The 22,121-nt window shown below is 36.7% G+C and overlaps 2 protein-coding genes across 2 annotated transcripts; one reads left to right on the forward strand and one right to left on the reverse strand.

The window, feature by feature from the left end:
- Nucleotides 1–2,019: 2,019 nt before the first annotated feature.
- On the reverse strand, nt 2,020–2,829 carry LOC105498424 (interferon alpha 6). The gene has a single exon (XM_011770495.2). The coding sequence runs from the start codon at nt 2,755–2,757 to the stop codon at nt 2,188–2,190; it is 570 nt and encodes a 189-aa protein (XP_011768797.1). The 5' UTR covers nt 2,758–2,829; the 3' UTR covers nt 2,020–2,187.
- Nucleotides 2,830–18,853: 16,024 nt separating this feature from the next.
- Nucleotides 18,854–20,400, forward strand: LOC139358310 (interferon alpha-1/13-like). The gene has a single exon (XM_071078878.1). It carries the CDS (start codon nt 19,075–19,077, stop codon nt 19,792–19,794), a length of 720 nt encoding a protein of 239 aa, XP_070934979.1. The 5' UTR covers nt 18,854–19,074; the 3' UTR covers nt 19,795–20,400.
- The last annotated feature ends 1,721 nt before the right edge of the window (nt 20,401–22,121 follow it).

Consider the following 22,121-nt stretch of genomic DNA (forward strand, 5'->3'; position numbering starts at 1 on the left):
GAAGGTTTCAGAGGAAATTTTCAGTCTCTTTTGTCATTCTGTAAACTCTTCTCACATGACCACTGCTGTTCCTGGAGTTTCAGGTCATGGCATTGCTTGAAAATTGCAGACTGAAATATCAAATTGCCAGTGAATGTTTGCACTTATGTGTCTACCAGTCAACTGTAGAAGACATCTGCTGCTTTTGTTTTTGTTTCCTCATATGCCTTACTTCAGCTTCTGCTGAAAAAAAAAATACCGTTTTTCGGTCTTCTTATATCATTTATCTAACAGATTTAATTACAATTGTTGTTTTTAGGTTTTTTTCCCTACACAAAGAAAGATGACAGACAGCAAGAAGTGTAAGTGTATCTTCATCTCTATAACCTGAAGTCAACATACAAGCTGGCTTATAGAATGTAAATTTGTACTGTACTTATACCTTGAGTATAATAACAATGAGTCAATGAATTGAACCATACATTTTTTTTAATTAATTTATTATTATTATACTTTAAGTTGTAGGGTACATGTGCATAATGTGCAGGTTTGTTATATATGTATACTTGTGCCATGTTGGTGTGCTGCACCCATCAACTCATCATTTACATCAGGTATAACTCCCAATGCAATCCCTCCCCTCTCCCCCCTCCCCATGATAGGCCCCTGTGTGTGATGTTCCCCTTCCTGAGTCCAAGTGATCTTATTGTTCAGTTCCCACCTATGAGTGAGAACATGCGGTGTTTGGTTTTCTGTTCTTGTGATAGTTTGCTAAGAATGATGGTTTCCAGCTGCATCCATGTCCCTACAAAGGCCGCAAACTCATCCTTTTTGATGGCTGCATAGTATTCCATGGTGTATATGTGCCACATTTTCTTAATCCAATCTGTCACTGATGGACACCTGATCTTTGACAAACCTGAGACAAACAAGAAATGGGGAAAGGATTCCCTATTTAATAAATGGTGCTGGGAAAATTGGCTAGCCATAAGTAGAAAGCTGAAACTGGATCCTTTCCTTACTCCTTATACGAAAATTAATTCAAGATGGATTAGAGACTTAAATGTTAGACCTAATACCACAAAAATCCTAGAGGAAAACCTAGGTAGTACCATTCAGGACATAGGCATGGGCAAAGCCAAAATTGACAAATGGGATCTCATTAAATTAAAGAGCTTCTGCACAGCAAAAGAAACTACCATCAGAGTGAACAGGCAACCTACAGAATGGGAGAAAATTTTTGCAATCTACTCATCTGACAAAGGGCTAATATCCAGAACCTACAAAGAACTCAAACAAATTTACAAGAAAAAAACAAACAACCCCATCAAAAAGTGGGCAAAGGATATGAGCAGACATTTCTCAAAAGAAGACATTCATACAGCCAACAGACACATGAAAAAATGCTCATCATCACTGGCCATCAGAGAAATGCAAATCAAAACAACAATGAGATACCATCTCACACCAGTTAGAATGGCGATCATTAAAAAGTCAGGAAATAACAGGTGCTGGAGAGGATGTGGAGAAATAGGAAAACTTTTACACTGTTGGTGGGATTGTAAACTAGTTCAACCATTATGGAAAACAGTATGGCGATTCCTCAAGGATCTAGAACTAGATGTACCATATGACCCAGCCATCCCATTACTGGGTATATACCCAAAGGATTATAAATTATGCTGCTATAAAGACACATGCACACGTATGTTTATTGCAGCACTATTCACAATAGCAAAGACTTGGAATCAACCCAAATGAACCATACATTTTTAAATCACGTTGGAGAATCAACTTGGTGTTTCTCCTTAGAGAATAAACAAATCCAAGAAGTTTTCTATAGTAAATATTTAATAAACTAAACAAAATAATACATTGACTAAACATAAAAATATATTTTATGTTTTCAACAATATAAAGGTATACATTTTATGTCTTTATATGGGCAAAAAATTAAATATTATAAATAGTCAAATAATTCATTTAATAAATAGATAAATAGATCCATCAGCTTAGTCATCTGTAACGGACTAATTCCTGTGCAACCGAACACGATGTTGCTTAATTTACACACTTGAAAATATTTGACACATTTGATTAAACTCATGGTATGGTTATAGCAGAAACAGGAGTCTTTAAAATGGCAGATCTTGAAAGTGTGAGCTGGTGTAGTCGTCAATGGGAGTCGTTTCTGTTTTGGATCAGGTCTTATTCCTTCCTCCTTAATCTTTCTTGCAAGTTTCTTGATGAAGAGAAGGATCTCATGATTTCTGCTCTGACAACCTCCCATGCACAAGGGCTATACTTCTTCTCTGTCAGGTAGAGAGTGATTCTTTGGAAGTATTTTCTCACAGCCAGGATGGAGTCCTCATTCATCAGGGGAGTCTCTCCCACCCATGCCTCCTGCATCACACAGGCTTCCAGGTCATTCAGCTGCTGGTAAAGTTCAGTGTAGAGTTTGTCTAGAAGCATTTCATCCCAAGCAGCAGATGAGTCCTTTGTGCTGAAGAGGTTGTAGGTCTGCTGGATCACCTCATGGAGGACAGAGATAGCTTGAGCCTTCTGGAACTGGTTGCCATCAAACTCCTCCTGGGGAAATCTGAAGTCGTGTCTGTCCTTCAGACAGGAGAAAAGAGAGATTCTTCTCATTTGTACCAGGAGCATCATGGTCCTCCTGTGACCCAGGCTGTGGGTCTGAGGCAGATCACAGCCCAGAGAGCAACTTGACTTGCAGCTGAGCACCACCAGGGCCATCAGTAAAGCAAAAGGCAAGGCCATGGTAGATGTTGCAGATGCTGTTGGACTTGTTGAGATGGGTGACTGAACCTTCAGCTCTAGGTTCTCTGAAGACCTTGCTTTATGTGTAGGTCTTAAATAGGGAACATACTAGTTTCCATTTTCAGAATTTACTTTCTACTTCTGATTTTGCTTTCCTTTATGTACTCTCTAAATGGGTATAGAGTAGTTTTTCAACCAGTTTTGTGTGTGTGTGTGGTCATCATTGACACTCCCTTCTCTTGCCTGCCTCCAGTGTCTTTTAAGAATTTTTCTTCTTAATTGAAATTAAATTTTTATTACATTTTATTAAATTTTAAATGTTATGAAATTTTAATAACAAATATACTGTATATATCCTTATGTACTGTATGTATATCTACTTTGTACAGTAAAAGAAAAAGGATAAAGTTTACTCTATTTCTTGATCTGTTAGGAATGGTAAAATAATTTAACTAAAAGTTAAATTTTAAAAAATTTGACATTTAACTTAACTCTGAGCAGCAACTTTTAATTCGCTCTATTTACTTATATAAATTGCCTCAAACAAATTTGTGAATTAAGAATGTAGTAATATACATAATAATACCAACATGATGACATATGTTCATAAATTTCTTTTTTTTTTTTTTTTTTGAGACAGAGTCTTGCTCTGTTGCCCAGACTGGAGTGCAGTGGCCAGATCTCACTTCACTGCAAGCTCTGCCTCCTGGGTTCACGCCATTCTTCTGCCTCAGCCTCCCGAGTAGCTGGGACTACAGGTGCCCGCCACCTCGCCCGGCTAGTTTTTTTTTGTATTTTTTAGTAGAGACGGAGTTTCACCGTGTTAGCCAGGATGGTCTCGATCTCCTGACCTCGTGATCCACCCATCTCAGCCTCCCAAAGTGCTGGGATTACAGGCTTGAGCCACCGTACCCGGCCATGTTCATAAATTTCTTAAAGGTAAAAAATGAAATTATTTTCTAAAGTTTTATTTTTCGTATACCTAACTTGTAATTTTGCTTCAAAAAATAAACTAATTTTTAATTTCACTAGCTGCTACATATTCATCCAGAGATTGTCAACATTTTCTTCTTTTCAGCATTTGACATTAACTGTTGATGTGTTGAAAATATTTAGTAGAATTAAATAATAACGTATACATTATTTGTATTTAATTCTCAAAGTCTACCTAATACTCAGAATCCCTGAAGCTCAAACATAAGCATCATCTGGAAGAAAGGCAATCACAGCAAATGATGGAAAGAAAGTCCTCCAGTAAGCCATCTATTCACCATAGATTTATAACACTGATTGTGCATGTATTTTGTCTGTTTCTACTGAATTCAATGTCAGTATGTCTTGTGTGATACACAAGAAAATTCAGTAAGGAAAATGAACACTAGAGAATAACATTACATAAGAATTGAGCTTTGGAGAACCACAAACTATTGTAATATCTGAGAGTTGTTCACACCCCGAAGAATTAATTTCTACAACCTTAGGGGCAATGCCATCTCCAGTGGAAATACACAACTTGAATATATCATCAATTTCATTTTGTTTTCTATTTTTGCATTAAAGTTCAAATTCCTCAACATATATTTATAGTTTCTTTTTTTTTTTTGCCAGTTATATATCAATTAGTTTATTATAGGCTTCATAGAAAACAATCATCTGTGCCAAAGTGTTTTCATTAATCTAAGCTTACTTTAAAGCATAAATCTAGAAAACATACTTCTGATAGTGAATTTTAGTAAATAGGAAGATATATCTTTTTTTTTTCTTTTATACTTTAAGTTCTAGGGTACATGTGGATAACGTGCAGGTTTGTTACATATGTATACCTGTGCCATGTTGGCGTGCTGCACCCATCAACTCATCAGCACCCATCAACTCGTCATTTACATCAGGTATAACTCCCAATGCAATCCCTCCCCCCTGCCCCCTCCCCGTGATAGGCCCTGGTGTGTGATGTTCCCCTTCCCGAGTCCAAATGATCTCATGTTCAGTTCCCACCTATGAGTGAGAACATGCGGTGTTTGGTTTTCTGTTCTTGCGATAGTTTGCTGAGAATGATGGTTTCCAGCTGCATCCATGTCCCTACAAAGGACACAAACTCATCTTTTTTGATGGCTGCATAGTATTCCATGGTGTATATGTGCCACATTTTCTTAATCCAGTCTGTCACTGATGGACATTTGGGTTGATTCCAAGTCTTTGCTATTGTGAATAGTGCCGCTATAAACATACATGTGCATGTGTCTTCATAGGAGCATGATTTATAATCCTTTGGGTATATACCCAGTAATGGGATGGCTGGGTCATATGGTACTTCTAGTTCTAGATCCTTGAGGAATCGCCATACTGTTTTCCATAATGGTTGAACTAGTTTACAATCCCACCAACAGTGTAAAAGTGTTCCTATTTCTCCACATCCTCTGCAGCATCTGTTGTTTCCTGACTTTTTAATGATTGCCATTCTAACTGGTGTGAGATGGTATCTCATTGTGGTTTTGATTTGCATTTCTCTGATGGCCAGTGATGATGAGCATTTTTTCATGTGTTTGCACACATCTACAGCCATCTGATCTTTGACAAACCTGAGAAAAACAAGAAATGGGGAAAGGATTCCCTATTTAATAAATGGTGCTGGGAAAATTGGCTAGCCATAAGTAGAAAGCTGAAACTGGATCCTTTCCTTATTCCTTATACGAAAATTAATTCAAGATGGATTAGAGACTTAAATGTTAGACCTAATACCATAAAAACCCTAGAAGAAAACCTAGGTAATACCATTCAGGACATAGGCATGGGCAAGGACTTCATGTCTAAAACACCAAAAGCAACGGCAACAAAAGCCAAAATTGACAAATGGGATCTAATTACACTAAAGAGCTTCTGCACAGCAAAAGAAACTACCATCAGAGTGAACAGGCAACCTACAGAATGGGAGAAAATTTTTGCAATCTACTCATCTGACAAAGGGCTAATATCCAGAACCTACAAAGAACTCAAACAAATTTACAAGAAAAAAACAAACAACCCCATCGAAAAGTGGGCAAAGGATATGAACAGACAGTTCTCAAAAGAAGACATTCATACAGCCAACAGACACATGAAAAAATGTTTATAGTTTCTAAACCAAGTCAATTCTATTAAACAAAAAGAAACCATCTTTGTCCTAAATTCATAACTGGATAAATATTATCATGTTAAGCATTAACTTACAACTCCAATCCTAAGCGTTGGGATTTTTTTTTTTCATAGCAAGTTAAGTTGCCTCATTCCTCTAGATTCCCTTTCTTAAAATGGTAAGTATGGGATCATCTTTGGCAAATCATCTCTTTAGTAACTGGACTCTGTCCTATTAACTGCCTTATCCTCAGTACCAGGCCTACTGTACTTATTCAAGAAATAATTTTTGCTGAAGCAATTTATCAGACTTTCTCTTTATACTAAAAGGCATTCATGGATGACCAAGCTATTTTGTTTCATCATGGCTGTATTTGTTAGGATTATAATAGACAATGGCTAATATTTCTACTCTACTCTTACTAAGTGTCAATAATGATTTTAGAATGTATTGCCAAACCCACTGGATATCTAATTCCTTTAAGGTATATATTGCACTGGGAATTCAAATGCAAGAGAAACATAATTTTCAGCCTTTGCATAGCACTATATTAAACTATATTATGACCTCATCTTTAAATTGCCCTCTACATTTTATAATAGAAATTAACCAGCCTGGTGTCACAATATCGAGCCAAATGTCCAAACTCAAACTCTCCCTGATTCACACAGCTTACAGCAATCAGACAACAAATCACACTACATTTTGTGGGTAGTATCCCTGTAATCCCCAAGTCATCAATCTTCTACCTTTCCTGCCATTGTTAAGTAAGGCCAACTTCCCAGAATGTGTGTGTGAACTATAAATTGTTGGGACTTCATTGTTCCATCACCCAGAAATCTAGGCTTTAAATCATTTGATGATATTTAGATGACAACAGTATAAAATCAACATGTCTATATGAGGATAGAGATCAGATAGGATCAGTTTTTTTAAATAAACCAAATGCATTTTAGTATTTATTATTTTTAACAATTTACTTAAACTATTTATGTCATTAATTAACTTAAACTCTTTTTATCATTAAAATGCTCAGAGTTCTGAAATGGGTACAGGAGTTTCCACAGTAAATGAACTTTCTTTCTAAAAATGTATTTTGCAAAAATTAATAACTTTTATACAATAATCCAGTCAACACATTTTAATTGGATTTTAGAGTTTAACCTAATCATCATAGCTTTTGAATGCAGGATAATCCTGCTTAAGCTGTTAGTCTATTCAACACTGGAAAAGGAACCTTTTTTTTTTTTTTTTTAAAGATGGATTCTTGCTGTGTCTCCCAGGCTGGAGTGCAGTGGCAAGAGCTCAGCTTACAGCAACGTCTGCCTCCTGAGTTCAAGCAATTATCGTGACTCAGCCTCTCAAGTAGCTAATACAGGCGCTTGCTACCACACCTGGCTAATTTTGGTAGAGATAGGGTTTCGCCATGTTGGCCAGGCTGTTCTCAAACTCCTGAACTCAAGTGCGGTGCCTGCCTTGGCCTCCCAAAGTGCTGGGATTGCAGGCTTGAGCCACCATGCCCTGCTGGAACATTTTTGTTTGTTTCCCTGGATTGTGTTGGGGACTTAATGTATATTCCCTTTTATTGTGATATTTTGCTATGCAAATTTGTTTTGCTACTCCTGGATTTTCATCTTCATTTTATGTCAATAAAATTATGTAAATATGACAAAAAGAACTGAAATGTACAATGTTTCTATATAGTCCTCACAACACCAGATGTCTTTCTATCTCATTTCACTTTCCTAGAAAGTAAAAGTGGTCTGATTTCACATACAAATGCACAGAGAAAAAAATAAAACATATGTATGTCTAAATGAGAAAAATTTAAGAAGGAACACAATAGAAATTAGAAAACAATAAATGAAACTAAAAAAACAAAATATACCAAAACTTATGCAATGAAGTGAAAGCAGTGCTAAGTGAGAAATTTCCAGCCATAAAAACTTATAAAGAAGAAGAGAGTTCAAATCAACAACTGATATAGTTTAATTCTGTGTCCCCACCCAAATCTCCCATAGTTCCCACATGTTGTGGGAGGGACCTGGTGGGAGATAATCAAATTATGGGGGCTGGTCTTGCCCATGCTGTTCTCGTGATAGTGGATGGGTCTCCCAAGATCTGATAGTTTTAAATGAGTCTCACAAGATCTGATCTGATAGATGAATGGGTCTCACAAGATTTGATAGTTTTAAATGGTCCTCACAAGATGTGATCTGATAGTGATCGAGTCTCACGGGATCTGATAGTTTTAAAAATGGGAGTTTCTCTGCACAATCTCTCTCTTTGCCTGCTGCCATTCGTGTAAGATGTGACTTGCTTTTCCTTGCCTTCCACCATGATTGTGAGGCTTCCCCAGCCATTTGGAACTGAAAGTCCAATAAACCTCTTTCTTTTGTAAATTTCCCAGTCTCGGGTATGTCTTTATCAGCAGCATGAAAACAGACTAATACAACAACCTTATTGTGCACCTTAAGTAACTAAGAAAAGAAGTGCAAATAAATAAATAAACCCCTAATCTAGCAGAAGGAAGGGAATAATAAAGCTGGAGCAAAGATAAATAAAACAGAGAATAGACGAGCAATTATAAAAAAAAAAATCAGTAAAACTGAGGGTTAGTTTTTTGAAAAGTTCAGCAAAATCAACAAACTCTTACTAGATTACTTTTTAAAAAAGAGAATACTCATATCACAAAATCAGGAATATAAGAGGGGACACTACAGCTGATGCCACAGGAAACAAAGATCATAAAACTATGAACAATTATACTTCAGCAAATTGTATAACCTAGAAAAAATGGTTGAATTCCTAGAAATGTACAACTTACCAAGACTGAATCATAAAGAAATAAAAATTTGCAATAGACCTATAAGGAGATTGAATAAATAATTAAAAACCCCTGAAAAAAGACAAGCCCTGGGCCAGATGGCTTCACTAGAAAATTCTACCAAAAATTCAAAAAATTAACAGGATCTTTCTCAAACTATTCCATAAGATTGAAGAGGAGGGAACACTTCCAAACTAATTTTATGAATCTTGCATTAACCTGACATAAAATTCAGTGAAGGACATGATATGAAAACTACTACAAACCAATATCTCTGATGAATATTGATGCAAAAACCCTCAGCATAATACTTGCAAATCAAATTTAACAGCACATTAAAATGATTATAGAACATGGCTACATGCAATTTATTCCTGGAATGTAAGAATGGTTCAACACATAGAAATAAATCAATGTAGTAAACTACATGAACAGAATGAAGGGAGGAAAAACCATGATCACCTCAGTTGATGCTGAAAAACCATTTGATAAAATTCAATATCCTTTCATGATTAAAAAAGACACACAACAAACTAGGACTAGAAGGAAATTACCTCAACATGATATGGCCTATTATATGAAAATTCTATAGTAAACATCATACTCAACTGTGAAAAACTACATGTTTTTCTTCTAAGTTCAGGAAAAAGGCAAGAATGTGCTCTTACAACTAATATTTCAAATCCTAGCCAGAGTATTTAGGCAACAAAAAGAAATAACAAGCATCCAAATTGTAAAGGAAAAAGTGAAATTATCTCTGTTGGCAGATGACATATTCTTATATGTAGAAAAACCTAAAGATTACACACACACACACACACACACACACACAGAGAGAGAGAACTTATAAATGAATTGAGCAAAGTTGCAGTATACAAAATCAATAAAAATCAGCAGCATTTCTATATACTAACAGTGGATAATCTTAATAGGAAATTAAGAAAATGCTCTCATTTACAATAGCATCAAAAAACATAAAATATTTAGGAATAAACTTAACCCAGGATGTGAAAGACATGTACACTGGAAACTACCAAATACTGCTGAAAAAATTAAAGATGACTAAAATAAGTGGAAAGACATTTACTTGTATCCATCATGGGTTGGAAGACTTAATATTGTTAAAATCTTCATACCCTCCAAAGTGATATACAGATTCAATGCAATCTCTATCAAAATCACAGAGGCATTTTTAACAGACATAGAAAAATATATATCCTAAACGTCATGGTCTCTGGATTGCCAAAACAATCTTGAGAAAGAAAAACAAAGCAAGAGGCCTCATGTTTCCTAATTTTGAAACATATTATGACGCTACAATAATTAAGGCAGCATGGCACTTGAATAAAAACAGACATATAGACTAATGGAATGGAATAGGAGCCCAGAAGTAAACTCTAACCTGCATGGTCAAATAATCTTTGACAAGTGTGCCAAGACTACACAATGGAAAAAAATCCCTTTGACAAATGGTTTGGGAAAACTGAATATTCACATGCAAAAGAATGAAATTGGATCTCTTACACTACACTGTAAGCAAAAATGAACTCAAAATGGATAATGATCCAAATATAAGATATAAAACTGTAAAATCAATTGAGGAAACTTACATGGCAAGTTTCATGACAATGGATTTGGCAATGAATTCTTGGATATGACACCAGAAGCACAGGTGAATAAAGTAAAAATAGATTAACTGGACCACATTAAAATGTAAAATTTCTATGCATCAAAGAACATAATAAACAGATTTAAAAGGCCACCTATGGAATGCAGGAAAATATTTGCAAATAGTAGATCTGATAAAGGGTTAATATCCAAACCATATAAGTAACTCCTTCAACTCAACAATTAATAAGTTTAATTTAAAGAATGGGCAAATAACTTGAATAGGCATTTCTCCAAAAAATACACGTAAAGAGCCAACATGAACATTACTATGATCTGAATGTTTGTGGCCCTCCAAAATTCATATATTAGAATCTTAACTCCTAAGGTGATGGTATTAAGAGATGGGAACTTCTGGGATATGATTAAGTCATCACGGTGGATCCCTCTGTGGCTGAATGGGATTAGTGCTCTTATAAAAGAGAACCCAGAGAGCTAGCTTTCCTTCCACCATATGATAACATAAGCAGGTGCTATATATTAAAACAGGAAAGGGGCCCTTGCCAGACATCAAATTTGCTGGTACACTGATCTTGGACTTCCCAGCTTCCTTCCAGGAATGTGAGAAATAAATTTCTGTTGTTTATAAGCCATCCAGTTTTTGGCATTTTGTCATAGCATCTCCAATGGACTAAGACACAGGTGAAAAGGTTCTCAACATAACCAACCATTAGGGAAATGCAAATTAAAACAACAAGAAGATATCACTCACACCTATCAGGATGTTTATTGTAAAAAAAGATGTTGGCAAGGATGAGGAAAAATGGAAACCCTTGTGCAGTGTTGGTGCGATTATAAAGCGGTACAGCTCAGCACTATGGGAAGCAGTATTATGGTTCCTCAGAAAGTCAAAAATAGAAGTACCATATAATTCAGCAATTACACTTCTGGGTATATATAAAAAATAATTAGAAGCAGGATTTTGAAGATATATTTATACACTATGTTTATAGCAGCATTACTCACAGTAGCCAAAAGGTAAAAGCAGCCCAAGTGTTCATTGATGGATGAATGAATGGTTAAACAAAATATGGGATATACATATAATGGAATATTGTTCAGCCTTATGTATATTCCATTATGCTTACAATGGATTAGTATTCGGCCTTATACAATGGAATATTGTTCTGCCTTGTTATATTATTCAGCAAAATGTGGCATATCCATGCAATGAAGTATTATTCAGCTTCATTCTAACACATGCTACAGCATGAAGGGACCTTGAGGACTTTATGCCAAATGAAATAAGCCAGTCACAAAAAGACAAATACAGTCTTCCCTCAGTATCTGTAAGGAGATTGGTTGCAGGACCTCCTTCAGATACCAAAATCCACGATGCTCAAGTTCACTATATAAATTGGCATAGTATTCACATATAACCTATGAATATCCTCCTGTATACTTTAAATAATCTCTGGATTATTAATAATATCTAATAAAATAAAATGCTATGCAAATAGATATTATACAGTATTTTTATTTGTATTGTTTTTCTTGTATTGTTATTTTTATGGTTTATTCAATATTTTTGACCTGAGGTTGGTCGAATGTATGGATGCTGATCCATGGATATGGAAGGCCTACTGTACTGTATGATTCCACATATGTGAGATATCTAGAATAGAACAATTCATATAAACAAAAGGTAGGATGGTGGTTGCCAGGGGCTCACAGAAGGGAGAAAAAAATGGGGAGTTATTGTTTAATGGGTACAGAGTTTCAGTTTTGCAAGATAGAAAAGTCCCAGAAGTTAGTTGCACAACAAAATGAACATACTACTGAACTGTATGCTTAAAAACAGTTAAAATGGTAAATTTTATATTACGTATATTTTACCATAATTTAAAAAGTATGTACAAAGGGAAACATCCCTTTGGAAAAAGAGTGAGATTAAGGGATGAAGAAAAGACGAAGCAAAATAGTAGAAGGGATGTAGATTGGAGGTAGCAAGCAATTCTGTGCTTGAAAAACGTAATCATTTCTGGCTCAGGAGGTATTTTCAGCTTTATTGAATCCAGCCTTCACAGAGAGTCGAAGGAGACACACAAAGCACTCACAAATGTTTATACACAAGAATGACCAATTTCTGAGAGTACAATTTTTTTTTTCTGGATAATGGTATGTTAACTGCACAAAATTCTCCCCTAGTAAATAAATATTTTCAAAATATGAATAATTTTTTCATCATGTTTATAATAAAAGTCAGGAACAGATTATTTCAAAGAATATGTCTCCCCACTTAATAGAGTTAGACAATTAGGATAATGTTAATGAGAAGGATAAAATAGGTAAATTGCAGACGGTGTTTATTGTCAGTCAGCCTTGTTCTTAGCAGTTACAAGTCAATCCTCACTTTATCCAGTGAGGAATATGCTCATTTTTCACATTTATTGAACATCTACTATGAGCCCAGCTTCATTATGTCACTGGAAATATCAGTGACTGAAGCAGATAGTGAGAAATTCTATTATTATCCCCATTTACAGAAGAAAAAAATGGAAACACAGAAAGCTATTGAATTGTGGAGCCACTGTTGGATCCCAGAAAGTCTGACCCTGAGTCCAGAGCTTTTATGTGCTTTCTGGGAATGTTTCTGACCATAAGAACCTAAATTCTAGACTGATCAACATTTTCCCAGTAAAGTCCTGTTCAAGTAATGACAGGGTCTTTATCTTCACTCCTATTTCTCCTTCTGGTGTGAGAAAATCACTTTTCTTTACTTCTCTTTGTAGCATTTAACACATTTGAAATAATATAAATATTAGTCCTGTTTTTATGTCTCTTTCCCTCTTAGACTGAGAGAAACTGTGTTTGCCTTATTCACCTGTATTTCTTTAAGGAAATGTCACAGTTTGCCATTTATTCAGTTCACACATATAATAGGAATGGAATGAATGAGTTGATACATTTTTTCGTATTTTCTTCAATTTGGTTTACAAAAATAGAATGTAGATTTTATTTTTAGAATAGAAACATTTACAGAGTTTTCTTTGATAATAATTTAATAAAACAAAATACAAAGTTAATGACATGAAAAAGTGAATGTTTGTAAATTTTAATACAATGTAAAGATGAACATGTAAATTTTATAAATATCATAAAAATAAGGCATGTAAAACAGAAGGAAGATATGTAAATAGCATCAGGGTAGTCATCTCTGAGGTACGGATGCTTCAGGAGCTGAACATTTTTTACATACACTTGCTTTATGCTATTACTAAAGTATTCGCTAAAACTAATTCAGTTAATTCTGACTAAAGCAGAAATGAGCTGTTTTAATATCCAAAGTCACACGTACAAGTGTGATATGGCAGATCAGTCAATGAGAATCATTTCAAGATGAGCCCAGGTCTTTAATCTTACTTCTCTATTTTTCTAGCAAATTTGTTGAGGTGGAGAAGGATCTCATGATTTCCACTTTGGCAACTTCCTAGGCACAGTTACCATATTTCTTCTATTTCAGGTAGACACAGTTTCCCCGGAAGTACCTTCCTCAAGCCCAGTGTAGGGCTCCCAAACACCCCAGCAAATTCTTCCTCTACCATCACCTTCACCAAGCAGGTCTCCAGGTATTCCAGCTGCTGATGAAGTCCAGTGTGGAGCTGGTCCAGGAGGGTCATGTTCCAGGCAGCAGAGGAGCGCTCTGTGGGGAAGAAGTTGAAGATCTGCTGCAGCATCTCATGGAGGACAGACACGGTATGGACCTTCTGCAACTGGCTGCCATCCACCATCTCCTGGGGGAATCTCAAGACTCTTCTGTCCTTGAGACATAAGAAAGGGGAGATTCTCCTCATTTGGCCCAGAATCTCTAAGGTCTTCCTGAGTAACAGGCCATGGTTTGGAGGCAGGTCACAGCCCGGGGATCCAACAGGGCCACAGCTGCGCACCACCAGGGACACCAGTAAAGGGAGGAGGAGGACGATTGGGAAATGAGAGTGCTGCTGACTTGGCTGAGCTGGGGTCTGAGTGAACCTTGGACCATAGGTTCTCTGAAGATCATCTTTCTATGCATGGCTTTCACGGGGCATAAATAGTTTTCATTTTTCTGAGCATTTCTCTAAATTTTTACTTCCACTTATGTTTTCATTTATGTATTTTCCATATAACCTAAAATGATATCACTCTACCCTCTTGATTTTTGCATTAGAAGTTTAATATTCCCAGTAAACTTTAGAAATATCAATCCAAATGGATATTTATTAATCAGATGAGAAACATCTTTGTGCTAAAGTTAGAAGATATATTTTTAGCCCTGATTCTAGCCTCCAGTTTTACTCTCCATACTTTGCATAGGAAGTCAGGATACCTAGGTCCTATGGGTTTCTGTATTCAGTTAGAGATTTACCTATCCTTGGTTAGTTTAGCAAATATTAATGCACCAGTTTTAATTTCTTAGTTTTGATCATTGTTTCATGGCTATGTAAGTTGTTAACATTAGGAGAAGCTGAGTGAAGGGAAGAGAACTCACTGTACAATCTTTGCACCTCTGTATAGGTCAAGAATTATTTTGAAATACAAGTTAAAAATGAATAGGTTTCCAAAATTCCTAACATTACTGATTAAAATTTTAAAAATATATGTTTCATTGATGAAAATCTTTCATTAAATGGTATTGTTTTCAAAAGACATAAAATTTAATCTCCTTTGTAACTGTATAGCAGATAGTTCTGTCTCTTACCCCTTAAGGTTCTGACAAAGACTCTGTCCTTCACCAAACTTTAGTCAGTCTCCTACAAACTCTCTTGCTGACTAGGTCGTGCCTTTGGGTCCATTCTTAGGTTTGCCAAGTCCAGTTGTAGCAAGAATCTTACTAAGTCAGTTTTATGAGAATCCTTCCACGCTTGATAGCTGATTTACCATTGATATCTGATCAAATTCCTCATCTCACACACTCAATATATAATTACCCTGGCTTGCCTTTAGAAAGAATTATGTTCAGTTTAGCAATGATCCCCCTGCCTTTGATGTCTCCTTTTAGTGACTTTCTATCTGACCCCCTCATTCTGCTTGTTGGGTATAAACCCCAGGTTGTCTTTGCTGATTTTTGAGCTGAGCACCAGTTGGTTTCTCTCCCCTCTTGATATGGTTTGGGTCGGCATCCCCATCCAAATCTCACATGGAATTGTAATCCCCAGTGTTGGAGGCAGGACCTGGTGGGAGGTGATTGGATCACGGGGTGGTTACTCCACCCCCTGGTAGTGTCATGGTAAGAGTGAGTTATTGCAAGATCTGGTTGTTTAAAATTATGCAGCACCTCCGCTGCTTCTCTCCTCCTGCTCCGGTCATGCAGGACATGCCTGCTTCCCCTTAGCCTTCTGCCATGTTTATTAGTGTCCTGAGGCCTCCCCAGCCATGCTCCCTATATGGTCTCCAGAATCGTGAGCCAATTAAACCTCTTTTCTTTCTAAATTACCCAGTCTCAGGTTTTTCTGTATAGTAATGCAAGAACTAATACACCTATCATGATAGTCTCAACACCTGTTGCAATACTTCTAAATAAAGCCTTCCTTACTGTTATAACAAGTGTCAGCATAAATTTTTCTTCACCAGATCCTTAAATTAAGGCAGTACAATCAACACTGCAGCACACTCTGGAGGCCTACAACGTAAAAGGCATCAACCAGTTGGCAAGTCAGGTGACTCAGGGTCTTTTGTCATCTCAGTCCTCATCCTCTAATGCCATGGACTCTCCTCATTTCTCCAGAAGTGTTTTCATTTCCACACCTTTAATAACCCCTTTAGTTAACCTGTCCAGGTGTGCTCTCCCTGAGCTCTGAGCCTTAGTTCATTGGTTTAGTTCTGATTTAGTTCATGTCTCTAGCCTGACAATGACTTGTTCTTTCTTAAATTTCTGCTACACAGGTGGAAATCTAAAGTATTGTGGATATTTGATTAAAAGAATAGTACTGTGTAGAATTTTAAATTGACAGAAATATACAGGGTTGATGAATATATTCACCGGGTGAACAACGTGTTTTACAAATATGTTCGTGCTTATGATGGCGTATCCTCAAGAAGACAAAACTAGAATATAATGTGTAAGTAAAGTGGGGCCCAATTTAATTGTAATGTAACATGTTGGCATGGACAAATGGGAGATTTCAGTGAAGGAGACAAATGGAAACTGAAGAGAAAGACCCTGCCGTTATGTACACAGGACTCTACTAGCAAAACATTGATTGGTCTAGAAATCAGCTCCGGTTCTTATGTCCAGAAATATTCCCAGAGAGCATGTAAGAGGTAAGAGGTAAGACTTCAGAGCTGAATTTTCTCCATCCAAACTGTAGCTGCACAACTTAATAGCTTAGCTTCATAACTTAATAGCTCTCTGGTATTTCTTTTTTTTTTTTTTTTTTTTTGTAAATGGGGACAATAGTAAAATCTATCACTGTGTGCTTTCGTCAGTGATATCTCCAGTGAATAAATGGGACTAGGTACGTGGTACGCATTCAGTAAATGTGGAAAACGAGGGTATTCTTTTTTGGTTAAGTGAGCATTCATTATGCAAGTTCTAAAAACAGTGTCTGAATAAATAAAGACTTTTCACAATTTAGATATTTCATTCCTTTTTTGTCTTTTTTTTTGAGACAGAGTTTCATGCTTGTTGCCTGGACTGGGGTGCAAGTGGAGTGCAATGGCACGGCCGACTGCAACCCCCGCCTCCCCAGTTTAAGCAATTCTCCTGCTTCAGCTGGGATTACAGGCATGCGCCACCATACCAGGCTAATTTTGTATTTTTAGTAGAGATGGTGTTTCAAAATGTTGGTCTGGCTAGTCTCGAACTCCTGACCTCAGGTGATCTGCCCGTCTCAGCCTCACAAAGTGCTGGGATTACAGGCGTAAACCACCACGCCCAGCCTGATATTTCATTTCTCTTATTAACATTATCTTTATTATATAACTCTATTAAGTTAGGGAAGTGTCCTTTGAAAGTATCAATTCTCTTGTTTCTTACTAGAAATATAAGAAGAAAACAAATAGGCCTTCTAAGTTTACTTATCTAATAGTGGAGAGTTTGGTGCAGTGAACACTGACCCGTTTTCCAGAGAGAATATTGTACTCTCAACAATGTGTCTTTCTGTGTATAAATTCTTGCTGTTGGTATATTTGCAAGTCGGGGTTCAGTAAATCTGAAAACAACTTGTGGACCAGGAGTAATTACTTTTCTTCCAGCCGATACTTATTTGCTACCTTTGACCTACATCCCTTCTACCATTTTGCTTCTGCACTTTCCCACCCCTTAACCTGCACCATGTTTGTCAGGCTGGTCTCAAACTCCCGACCTCAGGTGATCTGTCCGCTTTGGCCTGTCAAAGTGCTGGGATTACAGGTGTGAGCCACTGCACCCGGCCACTTGCGTTGTCTTTTTGTCCCCATTCGTTAGGATGCAAAAAGTGACAACTTTTGCTTTCTACAGAAATGAAATGAGAAAGAAAGGTATCTGGTGTCTGGCATGCTATGGAAAACAAACTGTCAACTTATTTATGTTACTACATTTACATCCTATTATGTGCATTTAGGACAAAGATGGTTTCCTTTGGTTTACTAGGAATCAACAAAGAACCTCTGAAGGTACTTTGGAAATTTGAACTTTCATGCCAAAAAAATTTTTTAATCAAATTGAGAATGCTTTTTCAATTGTGTATTCTCATTGCGTATGATACTACTCTCAAGGGTGTAGAAGTTAGTTCTTGGGAATGGGAACAAATCTTACATAATTAAATGGTTTGTGGGTCTTCAAAGCTCAACCCTATTTAACAAAATCTTATTCCTTAGTTTTATTTTCTTTCTCCATTGGGTTTACTGACCTTGAGTTCATGGACGATACATAAGAGGTATAAAAGTTCAGCATTACAAACCTGTGAATAATGGGTAGCTGTGATTGGAGTACTTCCCAAGATTTATTAGAACTAAAAGTTATATCATGAGAGGTGTTCTCTGCATACATATGCTTTGTCACTGGCCATCATATAGATATTGCTTATGTTTGATCCTTAGTATTTCTGTCTGTGTTATGGGCTTTGAAATGAAATATAAATAATTTATATTTTAAAAATTCTACTGAAGTTGTTCAACCCATCAATATTTAGGTCAAGCATTGAAGAAAAAACTCTTGACAATATCTAGGTGAGTATCTAGCAGCTAGTGAGTTTTATTTTCTCACATGCAGCAAAATTTAAAGTTAAGTATAATAAAAATAAACGATAAAATTATTAAAAAATTTTAAGGCTTTATCAGTTTCAAATAATTTGTAAGCATTCACTACTTAGATGTATAATGTCTTATCTATAAATATTAGATAATATTTATACTTTGTTAATTTGCTTATGTAATTTAATACATTACAATTTATATCAGTAAATAAATTACATTGAAGCCCATAAGCAAATTTAGTTATAAAGTTCAGTTAAATTTGAATAGAATTTAAATCTAATTTTTAGTTTAAAATTTTCATTTGGTTATTTTTAAACCTGCATTGAATTAAAAGATTAAACTTTGTGCTTTTTGAGTATAGAGATATACACATAGTACACAAATAGATACATACTATATCTGTGTTATTAAATTTTCACAGTGGGTTCAATTAGGAAAAAAATATTTTAAAAGTCTCTGGGAACAAGATGGGGGAGGCAATAATGAAAAACCAAATGGTTGAGAAACACTGCTCTCAACTCATGTAAAGAGTGCATGAAGGAAAGCAAAAACAGAAATGGAAAGTGGCCCAGGAGCATTAAGAAAGTGGAAATCAGTATGTTCCCTATTTAAGTCATCGGCTCGAAGCAAGGCCTTCAGAAAACCTAGAGCCCAAGGTTCAGAGTCACCCATCTCAGCAAGCCCAGAAGCGTCTGCAATATCTACGATGGCCTTGCCCTTTGCTTTACTGATGGCCCTGGTGGTGCTCAGCTGCAAGTCAAGCTGCTCTCTGGGCTGTGATCTGCCTGAGACCCACAGCCTGGATAACAGAAGGACCATGATGCTCCTGAAACAAATGAGCAGAATCTCTCCTTCCTCCTGTCTGATGGACAGACATGACTTTGGATTTCCCCAGCAGGAGTTTGATGGCAACCAGTTCCAGAAGGCTCCAGCCATCTCTGTCCTCCATGAGCTGATCCAGCAGACCTTCAACCTCTTTACCACAAAAGACTCATCTGCTGCTTGGGATGAGGACCTCCTAGACAAATTCTGCACTGAACTCTACCAGCAGCTGAATGACTTGGAAGCCTGTGTCATGCAGCAGGAGAGGGTGGGAGAAGCTCCCCTGATGAATGCGGACTCCACCTTGGCTGTGAAGAAATACTTCCGAAGAATCACTCTCTATCTGACAGAGAAGAAATACAGCCCTTGTGCCTGGGAGGTTGTCAGAGCAGAAATCATGAGATCTTTCTCTTTATCAACAAACTTGCAAGAAAGATTAAGGAGGAAGGAATAACACCTGGTCCAACATGAAAACAATTCTTATTGACTCATACACCAGCTCACACTTTCATGAATTCTGCCATTTCAAAGACTCTCAGTCCTGCTATAACTATGATCATGCTGATAAATTGATTTATCTATTTAAATATTTATTTAACTATTTATAAGATTTAAATTATTTTTGTTCGTATAACGTCAGGTGCACGTTTACACTGTGGCTAGTGTAATAAAACATTTTCCTTGTATCTACTCAATTCATTATTTTATGTTGTTCATTCAACTTTTACTATAGGAACTTCTTGTATGTGTTCATCCTTTAACATGAAATTCTTATCCTGACTGTGCAACCTGATTAGAGAATAAAGGGTAAAATTTATTTGCTCATCATTATTATATGAGAGATGTAAGTAAAAATGACCTTTCTCTAAACCAGGTTGCATGTTGTACTCAATATGTAAAGGTAAATACAATAAATCTATTTTCTACTCTCTTGCATATTTGATTTTTGTAGGGAATCAAACTAAAAATAGTAATAATATTTAATATCAGTTATGCTAAGTACTCTAAGGAGAAAAAAGAACAAATGACGATTTCTTTTGGCAGCATGTAAACCGAAACATGTCAGGAAATAAAAATAGAGATATCCTCTGTAAGTTGACTGGTATAACATGTGGTAGAAACCGTCTGTTGCCAGTTGGATACATGAGTTTTCAAATTATAAGGAATGCAATTGCTGTGGTTTCATATGTGGCAAGCAAAATCCCAGAAATGGAAGTGCTCATGTGTGGAGAGAGTGTAGAGGGAGAAAAAGACTTAAGCATGATTCTGAGGACCTTCTACCTTTAAAGGGAGGGAAGAGAAAAGCCACAGAGGAAGCAGAGGGATTGACAAAAAGAGAGAATGGTGATTAATATGGTCTGGATCTGTGTCCCTGCCCAAATCTCAGGCAGACCAGCCTCTAGAATATATATACACACACACACACACACACACTATATACATAGTGTGTATATATAAAACATATATGTATACATGTGCTTTTCTTATTTTATAAATATATGGTTATTATTTTCTTAATTACTACATATATATCAGAAAAGGGACTGGGTGCAGTGGCTCATGTTTGTAATATCAGCACTTTGGGAGCCGAGGGGGGTGGATCACTTGAGTTCAGGAGTTCAAGACCAGCCTGGACAATATGGTGAAACTCTGTCTCTACTAAAAATACAAAATTTGGCCAGGCATGGTGTTGGGTGCCTGTAATCCCATCTATTCGGGAGGCTGAGGTGGAGAATCACTTGAACCCTGGAGATAGAGATGGCGCCTCTGCACTACAGCCCCTGGGTGACAGACCAAGACTCCGTCTCAAAAAGAAAAAAAAGAAATAGAAAAAGAAAAAGAGAAAATGGAAAAGGGAATGCTCTCTCCTTAATCTCCATAACACATAATAATCTAAAGAGCAGAATTCTTGGAGTATTCAGGAGAAAACTGGAGAATAGTCACCCTTCATACTGAAGATAAGTCTGATTTGTATATTCAGTCAGGATACAGTATCTTACAGGAAAATCTGGAAGAGTTTATTTTCTTAAACCTAAGTGAAATATACGTATCATTCACTTGCTGATTCCGATACCCAGCACAGTTCCTTACTTCTTCTCTAGCTTTTCTGGATCTCATTTTCACTCCTACTGAGGCTCAGAAATAATACCCCAAAGTGAAGGTCTCAGAAGCAGCCTCAGAAGCAAAGTTTCTCTCTGGCCTTCTCCTGCTCTGCTGTTTGTCACCCCTCATCTCCTGACGGAGCCCCTTTTCCCCAAAGCCAGCCATAAAATTTGAAAATATGACTCTAACTTTCCCTCACCTTTGTGTGTAAGAACTGAACGGGCCATAAAGAAATTCTCTAACCTACCTTGTTTGATTGTAGATATTAAGACCCCCCTTCTAAAAAGAGCTCGGCCACATTCCCAAGAGGAAAGAAGGTGCATGGAGAGGCCAAGAAGTATCTGACCAGAAGGGCCTTGCTGGGTTCGTTCCCCTACTCAGAATATTAGCATTAGATGATGCCCTTTTTATCTAATCACATTTCTACTCAGCCGTCCATTCTTCATGGAACATAAGCACAAAAAGGGATAGTTTTTTCCTGTACTTTGGGTCTTCATTTTGAAGGCTTCCATAGTTATACAAATCTATGATTCAATACATGTGTTATGCTTCTCTCTTGTTAACCTGTCTTTTGTTATAGGCATGTCAGCTGTGACCCTTTTGATAGGAAGGAAAGAGATCACACTATTTCTGCCCCTATAGTTTTGGTGATGAAGATGGGATGCCTGAAGCACCTGA

Source organism: Macaca nemestrina, chromosome 14 (genome assembly GCF_043159975.1).
Source record: "Macaca nemestrina isolate mMacNem1 chromosome 14, mMacNem.hap1, whole genome shotgun sequence".
In the NCBI taxonomy this organism is placed as follows: domain Eukaryota; kingdom Metazoa; phylum Chordata; class Mammalia; order Primates; family Cercopithecidae; genus Macaca; species Macaca nemestrina.